Source organism: Psammomys obesus, unplaced genomic scaffold, assembly GCF_907164565.1.
Source record: "Psammomys obesus unplaced genomic scaffold, mPsaObe1.curated_primary_1811, whole genome shotgun sequence".
Classification (NCBI taxonomy): domain Eukaryota; kingdom Metazoa; phylum Chordata; class Mammalia; order Rodentia; family Muridae; genus Psammomys; species Psammomys obesus.
Window position 1 is genome coordinate 5,606,296 of NW_026596463.1, and position 11,240 is coordinate 5,617,535.

At 48.4% G+C, this 11,240-nt stretch overlaps 1 protein-coding gene across 2 annotated transcripts in view; it reads left to right on the top strand.

Moving 5' to 3' along the window:
• The window catches only part of Mrps27 (mitochondrial ribosomal protein S27), a 69,079-nt gene extending 65,224 nt beyond the window's left edge, over positions 1–3,855 (top strand). Inside the window, exons 10-12 of one of the 2 annotated variants that reach the window (XM_055598394.1) lie at positions 803–973; positions 3,056–3,177; positions 3,275–3,855. In XM_055598394.1, the coding sequence (XP_055454369.1) occupies positions 803–973; positions 3,056–3,177; positions 3,275–3,338 (357 nt within the window). In that variant the 3' untranslated portion in view covers positions 3,339–3,855. Of the gene's footprint in view, positions 1–802; positions 974–3,055 lie in introns of both variants that reach the window. The other variant, XM_055598393.1, reaches the window with a different exon arrangement.
• The last annotated feature ends 7,385 nt before the right edge of the window (positions 3,856–11,240 follow it).

Consider the following 11,240-nt stretch of genomic DNA (forward strand, 5'->3'; position numbering starts at 1 on the left):
GTAAAGGTTAGAAGCAGGCACCTTGCTCTGCTGTGACGCTGGTGGGGTGATCATGTCCAAGCAGGTGCTTGTGCAAGCCCAGCTCTCGTGAGCTCTGTCTGGGTTAGGGTATGGGAAGGAGCAGCACACACTGGAGGTGGACAAGTAAATGCCAAACAAGAAGAACCCCCATGTTTTCAGTTGCTCACTATTTGAGTCATAGAAATCGCCACCTCATTAAAATGAATTTCCTGTGCACATCTCTGCCTTGGCCAGATTAGGCCGACCTTGATTTATATCCACTCTGTGCTGGAGCCACTCTCTGCAGGAGGCCGTTGCCTGTCTCCAGCAGCTTTAATGTGCAGAGAAGCCTTTTGTTGTTTGTGGTCTGTGGTGGGCTTTCTTCCCCTTTGTCCCAAGTCCAGACTGGCTCCAAACAAAGACATGAACGTAGGGAGGTCCTTTAATGCCCATCAAACTTCATTCCTGAGTTCCTACCTGGTTAATTAAAAATAAAGTTCACTTACCACTGTGCTGTTCACTCACACAGATGTTCCTTAGCTCAGGTTTGTAGCTTTTGTTATACCAAATTCCTTGAGCTGTCTGAGAGGGTGTTACTAATGTATAAAAATAAAATTATGTTTCCTTCTTTTTCTTTATTGAACCCAGCACCTCATACATACATGGACCACCATTCCAGGAACCCGTCGATGTTACCCTCACTGTCATCCTCAGTCTTGGGGGGGGGGTGTTTTTTTCTTTGTCTTTGGACTTGTCAAGTCCATAACAAATGATGTCATTCTGGCCCTCTTGTGCCCCACAGCTCAATGTGCTGGACGGAGTCCTGAAGGTGGTGACGTCTCCAGCTGGCCAGGCTTCAGAGACACAGCCCCAGGAAGAGGAAGGCGGCTTGGGCTCAGCAAACCTGGTGGAGCAGCTAGACATTGAGGAACCAGAGCAGTCCAAGCTTCCCCAATACCTGGAGCGCTTTAAGGTGATTCATAGCAGAACTGAGCCTTTTCCTGCATCCGTCACACACAAAGGCATTAAAAACTCACATCAAGAATTGCTTTTGTATTGCTTCCCACAGGCCCTGGCCTTCTGAGAAACCAGTGTAATTTTTTTGATTTTGTGCTTGAAGCTAATCAGTCACGGTTCTCTTCACTACGGCAGCATGGCATCCTCAGTGGTCCCTCCTCTGTGCCTGATGGGTAGATAGTCCTTACCTCCTTCTAACAATAGCCTGACTCCACTCAGTGTGGAAAGTCACTCTCGTTTCTTTACACGACGCCAAATGTGCTCGAATGGAAACTCAGGGAGGCACTAGTCACACTTTCAGAAGAAATAAGATTCAGGCATCCTCTGTGGCTTGTGCCAGGCAGCTTTGTGCTAGCAGGACCATTAGAGACAATACCTTATGACTGCGTGGCATATGGAAACAGGTCTCCGGAACAGCGCTGAGCACTCAGGCTGGCTTTGAACTCTGTGTCCCAAATGCTGTGCTCTTCAGGGAAGAAAATCCATGGTCCTCCTCCCTGCTTTGTTTCATGTCTATTTAATACAAAAAGAAAAGAATCCTTTCTGCTTATTAAGTCATTATAGGAGCAGAAAAATTTCCCATTCTCATCAGCTGGCCGCCTGTGCCTTTTCACAACAGGTAGGGAGGAATGTTGCTGGTTTTTACCCTTAAGTGTGGGGCTTCTCGACCTTTCCCTGGACTCTAGTGGGGATGCCATTGCATTCTAGGCACTTGTTTCTCCCCACTTCTTCTGTAAGCGAAGCCATTGCTCAGCTTCTCTTCTGTAATTTGAAACTGAGAATAAAAAAATAATAATGTTCCTGTCATTCCCCTAAAACAAATCTGAGTGAATAATTTATACAGAGTTCTTCCCTGCGTCCCACAGACTCTGACTCATCATGCTCATGCTGGCTAAGGTTGCTGGGTCTCTTTTGGCTCATTTTTCCATCCTCATTTGAGGATGAAAACCGCGCCTTCACTGACTTCTCAGCCCTTCCACAATACACTTCATGAGCATTCAAGAAAGAACAGAAACAAGTGTTTTCAGGCTGAGAGCAGTGACCTTAGCTGTGTTAGGCCCTGCTGCACTTCCTTTATCCTCACAGGAGGCCTGAGTCTGTCTGTAATTGAAGTTGGGATTTGGACAAAAGTCTGCTGCCTCACAGTTGAGATTTTATTCTGGTGTCCCTGGCTATCTCTTTAGCCTCAGACTACCTGGAAAATTACGTCAAAAAGAAATCATTTTCAGTTTACATTTTCTTTTCTTCCTGTTGCCTGATTTTCATTAGTCTGAGGTAATCTGTTTGGGGCTGTTTTCTATAATTAGACCTCTGTCTGCTCCTTGGAGCTCGTGGCCTTGCCTCCTCCCACTGTCTTCCTGGCCAGGTCTTACCCTGTTGCACTATGTCATCTGAGAACACGGCCCTGTGTGGCTGTGTCGCAGCTGCTCTAAAGGATGCTCCCTGGCGATGTGCGTCTTGAAGCACTTAGGTAGATTAGTGCTTTTAGTACTTCTCAGGGAATACTGCACTGACCAACCAGGCTGCCAGCTCAAATGGAGCTGTAGGCAGGCAGGAGGTACGGGCTGCCCTGCAGGGGCACAGCAGGTGGAGGTCTGCAGTGCACCAGCACTCCAGAAAGCTGTTTGACATTGCTGAGGAAGCCTTAGCCACTGCCACCTGTTGAAAGGAACCCGGGGAAGTGACACTGAAGTCACTTGAATGAAAAGAAAGGGAAGGCTCTCCCTTCAGACATCCCTGCCATCTTGTTTGCATCCTAGAATCTGGGCACTTGGAGCTCACTGCTTAGTTTGGAGCAGGCAGGAATGGAAATATGTGTTACAGTTCTGCTGGCCTGGGGCTTAAATAAGAGCTGACTCGGGGAACAGGGCTGTGGAGCTGCCCTCTGTGTGTCAAGCTGGGCTGATCCCTGTGCTGCGCTGCCCTGTCAAACCTGCAAGCAGACAATGCGGGCTTTCAGCTGGGGACTCGGTGGCGTCTCCTGCCCTCTCTTTCTCCACCTGCTCCCTTACCTTTATTTGCCCTCTGTTTCTAACAGGTCTCTCAGTCTAAGCTGCAGGAGCTGGGCAGAGTGGAGTCCGAAAGTCTTCTGACCCTGACCAGCCACCTTGTAAAAGAAGAGCTTCCCGCCTGCGAGGCCGAGGACCTGGCCGCCTATGAGCAGAAGCTGCGTGAGTGGCACCTGGAGCAGATGCAGTTGATCCAGAGGGAAGAGGCACAGCGGGAAAAAGCGAAACAAGAATACCAGGCGCTGCAGGCAGCAAAGACTGCGGCCTGAAGGGCCTCAGGCCACCCTGGCATTCGTCACAGGCAGGGTGTGACTCAGCCCCTGCTGTCCAGCTTCTTTTCTTACAGGAAGCTGTGTATAGCCTGAAAGCTAGACATGCTGCATGTCAAGACAGCGTGTGCACCCAGATGTCAAGAGCCAAGGAACTAAGAGAGTGTCAAATGGTTGGGCTGACGCCACCAGCCAAATCTCTTATACGGGGCTTTCATGGCCCACAGTGCAGTCCTGAGCAGAATGTGAAAAGCTCCAGTATCCGCTGAGAGTGAGGGGAGAGGCTGCAGCTGAAGAGTGTGCAGCACAGTGTTTGAGTGATTTCCTGCCCTGCGCAGGCACCTAGGCCAGTGAGGCTGGTGAACCAGGTGCTCCCCCAGCCTACCTTCAGTGGACTCAGCAGCAGCTGCCGCCAGATGTGACACCTTTCCACTGTCTTCGTGGGCCGCATATTCTCCCTGTGTGTGCGCCATAAGCTTTCCCAGCCTGCATGCTTTCCATCCCCACTCTCGGACAGCCATTTGTATACCCCCTCCCCAATAAATCCTTCCTGTGACGTCTGTTGCATGGTAGCATTCCTTGGCACTCCAGTGGCCACAAAACAGTTCTATCTGAGACCTTATGCCCCATAGTCCCCTCACTAATGCAAATAAATATCCTGGTGATCTGGCTCTTGGTACTCATATGTTCCTATGAGTACCCCCACCGCAGCCTTCCCTCCTCATTCCCCTTTGGGAGAAGTCCGGCACAGAAGGTCTCCAGGTGGGTGCCTTATTGTAGGTACACACAGAGACACTTACAGGATGCAAGTGCTTTTGAGGAGAAACTTTGACCTGGGGGTGAAGCCCCTACGGCCTGGCCTTCAGCATATTGGGATAACTTCCCACACATTGTCAAATATGTTAAACGAGCCCTTGGTGTGCACGAGTGCACCGCTACACACACACATAGACAACTTTAGAGCAAACATTTCCAGTAAAGTAAAAAATGAGCGGGGATGAGTTAAACCTGAGAATTGCGAGAGAAAGACAAATTCTACAATTCAGGGCCAAATTTGAAGCAGACTTTAGTTAATTACTAGTCAGGATGATGGGCTCTGGGGAGGACCATTCTGGGATTCCCAGGAAATGGCAACAAGTCACATTTTGCTGCAGCTTATAAAAGCACACCCGTAAGGCCCCTGTATTTCCCATCAGGCCCCGTAAGGAACAGGCATATATCCTGACGTACTTCCTGCCTGCATACCTCCCTCCCACATGTGGTCAAGCACAGCTGGTGCAGATGGGACAAACGAATTTACGCTTAACTGTCTTAACTGCAAACAGCCACTAACCTGCAAAGTATATTTTCTCTGTTTGGTCTCCCGTTACTTTGCAGGGTTTATTCTTGTTTCTGGTTTTGGAACAACTGCATAGGTGATAGAAATCAGTGTACACTGGCAAAAGATGAGTATAATATTCCTGGAAAGCCATGTCATGTTGCCTCTAGGTACCGAAGTGCACCTTTGTTCAAAGGTTGTATTCTTCTATCAAAACTTGAGGCAATCATGACACCAAAGTAATTCCAGAACACTTACCTTTTGGGGAAAGGAGGGAGAGGGTCTTGCCCTTGTTACCTTTACTATTTTGAGCAGCACATTTTTAGCCCTCTTCCATCAGACTCTGACAAGTGTGGTAATAACAATCATTACTCAGTCATGAGGCTTGCAGTGTGCCAGTATCTTGGGCTGTGAGGTAGTGCCGTTATCCCTGTGCTATAAGGAAGGCAATAGAACTGAGTAGCTCCCCTGAGCTCAGTTGCTGCCGCCCCAGCCCACACTGTCCTCTCTGCCTCAGCCAGGGTGCAGTACTGACAGGTACAGGGTTATCAGCAAAAGTCAGGACTGGCACCCTCGTTTATCAAAGGCAGGGTTTTCTTTGCCATTCCTTTATAGATTCAGGATAAATCCAATGGCGACCAAGAAATGCCTGTTACAGTTGAAGCTTGTTCATTCTTTGGCTCCTAGTTTTGCCTTCGTTTTTCTTCCCCTAATGCCATTATTGCTGTTCCAGTCCTTGCTCGCAGAGATATTCCTGTCCCTGAGTCACCACCCTGGCAGGAGCCTACAAACTTCCCCTCCTCAGATTCCACTGTGACTGTGTCCCCATCGTGGGAACTCCTGGCTTTCCAGACTCTTTTCCCTTCCCCATGTACGTGTCTTCTAAAGTCCAGTGTCCTCCTCTCTCACTTGACAACTGAGGCTTCTGGCTACAGTTGTCCTCTGTCCCTTCCACTGATACCTCAGCCTGTGAGAATTTGGAGCAGACTATCTAAGGCCTTAGATTTGAAGTGCCTTTCTCTGCTTTTCTCATACCATGACCCCTGCTAAGCCAGCTTGTCCCTGCTCCTCCCAGCCGCAAACCCTTCATCTGTGCCCTGTCACCCTTCCTTGCTTCCATATAACCTAGACTCCATGGTTAGCCCAGGAGAACCCTGATGTTCACATTAGCATCTTCTCACATTATTCTGGCCCATCATCCGTGGACCTACCGCTGGAAGACCCTTAGTTATTCACTAAAAATGGTCCCTACTCCTCAGTACCTTAGAATCTGGCCTTAGTTGGGAATAAGGTCTTTTGTGGAGGGAATCAAATTAAAATGAGATTACTAATCCACTAAGACTAGTATTGAGGAGGGGGGTTGGATTGTAAAGACCAAAGCACAGCACAGAAGAAAGGCGGTATTAGAACAGATAGGGTAACCATGACCAGTCGGGCAGTTACGAGCTATAGGTGCCCGCCAAGCTCAGGACAGAAAAGGCAAGGAAAGAGTTTCTCCTGGAGGCTCAGACAACTCAGCCCTGCCATGACTGGGCTTCAGTCTTCGAGCCTCAAGAGTGTTCTGTCAGGCAACCTTGATGTTGGGTTCTTTGTAACAGCAGCCTTGGGAATAACCAGTCCATCATAAGTGTATTCTTTCTGTTTGCTTCTGAGCTGGTGTTAGTGTGCAAAGTAATAATTTGAGGCTGATTAAATTCCTCTTCACATTCCTCTGTCCTCTGAACTCATTGTCACTTTGGGCAGCTACAGACTCATTTGGATCTTAGCAGCCTCGCCACTCCACCCTGAGAACTGGGAAGATGCCTCCTACTTCGTCAGGAAAATGGGGCCGCATCACATAGCCTTGGTCTCCTTCCCCTCACAGTGTCCTAACCCTATCGTTTCTTTCCACCATCTCCCCTCTCAGGTGACAACTTGCTAGCTTCTTCCTCCTGAGAAGGTTAGACTCATTTATAGCCTCAGTCTGTACTTACTGGTACTTCAGGGATCATCGAGGATTCCCTTTCTACCTGGTATCAGCCCTATTGAGCTCGTCCATCTCGGTCTGAAGTCTGATTCAAATTCCCCTCCATCCTGTCATTAGTCAAGCTCATCCTTCCCCTTCCTTCTGTCAGCAAACTTCTTGAAATGTGGGTGCTGACTAGCCGGTGGTTTATTGATTCAACCTTGAATCAGTCCATAGAACAACATGTTCTTCCAACTACAGCCAGTTGCCTGCCTCTGTGAGTTCTTCCACTTGGCCCTACCAACCACCACCTGAGGAACTGTGGTCTGCATCATACATTCTGCACACAGTTATTCAGCATGTTCTGCATGCGGTGCACCATGCTAAGAGCTATGGAACAGGCCAAGATGAGGGATACAGACCCTCCTTGAAATAACTTAGGTTCCAGGGGCTGCAGAGATGGCTTAGTGGCTAAGAACACTGGCTGCTCTTCCAGACGATCAGTGTCCAGTTCCCAGCACCCTCATGGTGGTTCACAAACATGTCTAGCAACAGTTCTAGGGGATCAGGTGCTCTCATCTGGCCTCTGGGGAACCAAATACATGAGGTGCACATGCGTACATGCAGGCAAACACTCAGGTAAAGATGAACAACCCTCTAAAAGTGGGATTCCAGAGGCAGAGGAGGCCGCCTACTCACGTCTAGCAACACCCAGCTGAAATGATTCATACACAGGTAAAGAAACAGGGAGCTGCGGAAGAGCCGGGGAGACAGGGAAGCACTAATGAAGGAAAACGAGTCAAGAAGAAAACAGCATCTCTCGGGGCTTTGCCGCACCAACCTTTGCATTGTGTTTTACTACCTTTTACAAGGCTATGGCTATCTGGTGTGGCCGTGGGAGGACTGTAGATCTTGAGTGTGGGTGTGTGACGCATGTGCTGGTTCGTGTAGGTGTGCACACATGTCCCTGCGGAAACCAGCGCCTTAGGTTGGGTATCTTCCTCAGTCGTGCTCTTTCTCACTAGTCATCAATTCAGCTTCGCTGGCTGGCCAATGAGCGCTCTCTCTCTCGCTCTCTCTCTCTCTAATTCCCTCCCTCCCTCCCTCCCACATACACACTGCTGAGGCTATACATGTAGGTCTCATTAAGTGACTTAGGCTGTAATTCAGTCCTCATGCTCGCACAGGCGCTCTCTCCACTGCACCGCTAGGCCAGCCCAAGGTTGGAGAGTTTATGAGGAATCGCAAGTGGCCTTGAAAAAGAACAGATTTTAGCTCCTTTTCACCCTGACTGAAAACCAGCTCTGACAGCCTCCTGGTTTTGCTTTCAATACTGAGAAGTCAGTGTGCTGCTTTTTTGTTCTTCACTGCAGCTGCACGTGCCCTTTGAGGAATCGTTAACCAGTGCAGAAAATAAATAAACATAAGTGGCTGCTGAGGTGGAACAAGGAATTAGGACTGGGTAGAAGGAACAGTTTTAGAAGCCTGTGTCATTCGGGTCCCTGAGGTTTGGACAGAGTCCGCGGTTCAGGTGTAGGCAGGTTTCCTGCCTGGAACAAGGGATGAGGTGGTGTGGAGACGCACCCCACGAGGGCTATCACCACCCGCATCTGCTGCCAGGAGACGCTCAGGGCTCGTCATTTTCATAACCATTGCCAGCGAACTGGGCTTGGGACTAGCTCTTGGGAGTCCTGAGCCACCACTTAAGGGCTCTTTCCCCAGTGCGGTCTTGAATGGTGTGCCTCCTTTGCTTCTGTGGACTATGACCCTCTGCTGGGAAGTTTCTGGCTTCCTGTGACACATACACCACTAGCAGGCCCATTTTTCTGAGACTTAATCTGTAGCCCCTGCATACCAGAGCGAGTCAAACGTTTCAGCCTTGCTCTGTGTGGTTCTTCCCTGTCTCTGGGCTCTTTTGTTTCGGTAGATAAAGTGGAGTCTTGCCATGTAGCCCAGGCTAGCCTCATGCTCAATATCATCCATCCTTTGTTTCCTGAATACTGAAGAGACTATTCATTTTTATTTCCTCCTTGCCTGACTTCCCACTGTGAGGGGGCTGAAGGGATTAAACTGAGAGCTTTACCCTTGTCCCTATAGATTTTTGTGAACCATCCTTAGGGCAAGTTTGCCACACCCCTTACAGTGTTAACCCCTATCCATTTTATGGATTCTGAATTCCCTGAACTCAGCAGTGGCACCAGACTCTATGAAAAACAAGTTCTTACCTTCTGAATTACTGTGTCCAGGAACAGTCATAACCATGAGGAAAGCACTTATATTTACTGAGTAACATTTCCTCATGTTGAAAGTCTGAGGACAGAGCTATATTATTCTCCCAAGAGAACAACTGACATGCTAAAAGCCACATATACTAAGATGAGGGTTTGACCACAGGGAAACCTCTGTGAGTAGTTCAGACTAAGTGGTTTGTCAGCTCGATGTTTTAAGGGGAGGGAGAACATATCATAATTATCACTGTCTCACATGTATCCTACTAGGCAGCTTGCCCTGTGAGCACACAACTAGGAGGTGAAGCAGCTAGAAGCCAGCACCACTGTGCCCAGCAAAAGCTAATGCTTATTGATCATTCATAGCCAAATGGCAGAGTAAACATTTACACACCTTACTGTATTTAATCCAGAAGAACATGTTGAGTCCTGTTGCAACTGTGCTTCACACATGCAAGAAAACACACTCGTAGAAAAGTGATGAAGCATCGAGGCCATGGCCTCAATGGGACAGAGAGCCAGAGCCACGCCACATCAGACTTGGCAGGTGATTGTCTTGGAACACACACACACACACACACACACACACACACACACACACCCCACACCACAAAAGTAGGCTAGAAGGACTCAATTGGAGTGATCCCAAGGAGGCAGGTGAAAGGGGAAGAAATTCAACAGGGAAAGATGAAAAACCCTATAGGGAATACACAAGTTCGGGGGGAGGGCAGCCCCGCTCCTGCCAGTGACCCTCCAAGAGTGCACACCTCGGCAGCTTTTACCAAGGAGCGTGGCAGTCAAGTACATATGTGTGAACTCTTCATCGGGTGGCTGCACTGCTGGCCTTCTAGCATACTACCACAACGAGCAAAAACCCTGGCAGCTATCTACAGGAGCTGAGGTCATGCTTCTCAACCGATGTACTTTTCTCCCAGGGCACTTTCTGCAATGTTTGTTGGTATTTTTGATGCTCAGCTGAGGGGCTGCTATTGGGATCTCCCGAATAGAGGCCAGGTATTCTGTTAACCATCTCAGAGGGCACAGGAGGGCCTCCTGCCATGAACCCCTAGGACTCCCCAGTCCAAACTGATAGTTCAGAACCCTCAGCCTAAGACCTATGAATAGGGCACTCAAGAGCCTTTCTGGAGTGACAGAGATTAAACATACTGGGAGAGCAATTTGGGTTGTTTCTTTCCTGATCAAATATGCCTATGAGATGCACAATGAAGGGTAGACTGTTACTCGTTCTGAACATGGTTCCTCAGGGAAAGGGACAAATGATGACTTTTTTTGCTCCCAGCATGGGTTAGAAGTCTGGAGTTCTCAAGTGGACATGCTGTGACATGATCATGGAAGTCAGGGGACTATGATTCTGTTGGCACCCAATAGCCTTAGTAGGTGTGGATGAGAAGGGGCCTCATCTGAAAGAGGCCCATGTTTTGGCTTTTAGTGAGTCATAACAGCAGAAAATGTGATGCGGATGTGAACTTTGCAGCACCAAAGGTGATAAGCATTGTAAAATCCCACTTTATGAACAAGGGCCAAGAGAAGGGCTTTCCGACAGGGTAGCATCTGGAAGCTTGCCTCTTGGTCTAGCAACTTCTGGGCTTAAACAAAACAAACAAACAAACAAACAAACAACAACAAAACACCTTTTCTTCCCTCTAATTTGGTCTTTGCTTACAGCCCTGACAAGTTAAAAAGAAAAAAAATTAGAGGCAATGTCCCTCAGACCATGTCAATATATGTTTAAATATGTGTTTAAAGCAAGGTCATTACTTAGGCCGTGTGCGACTGACAGTGAGTATGCATATCAGATTCCCTGTCTGTCCTTGACATTGTCAGGAAAACAGGGAACTTATTCTTGTCAAACCCATAAGATTTATGAAAAGACTTTGTCAGTCGGGCAATGGTGGTACACCATTAATCCCAGTACTCAGGAGGCAGAGGCAGGGAGATCTCTGACTTCGAGGCCAGCCTGGTCTACAGAAGGAGTTCCAGGACAGCCAAGGCTACACAGAAGAACCCTGTCTTGAAAAGCCAATAAATAAATAATTTTTTATTGCCTAATGGTATAAAAGCATTTGTCCTCCCCCCCTTCATCTCCAGAGTTCAAAATATTAATCCTTAAAATACTATCGGAGGCCCTCTTCCGTATAAAGATCCCTGCAGTGTGCTGGGCCCCTGCTGGGAGGGGTGCCCCCTAGACATCATTGTCCGTCCACTTGATGGCAAAAGCCACACCCAGAAGTCTCCTTCTTGTGCGCACAAAGCCCCTCCCCTGGGCAGCTATTTGCTTGACTATAAAAGACACCAAAAATAAGTTGCAAAATTCGGTTTAGGCCCCTCTTGGCTGATCATCCACAGCCAGGGAGCCCACCACGAAAAGCCCGATCATGGTGACAAAATACAGACGACGAAAAAGAAAAAGCTAAAGATGCCTCAGTACACGAG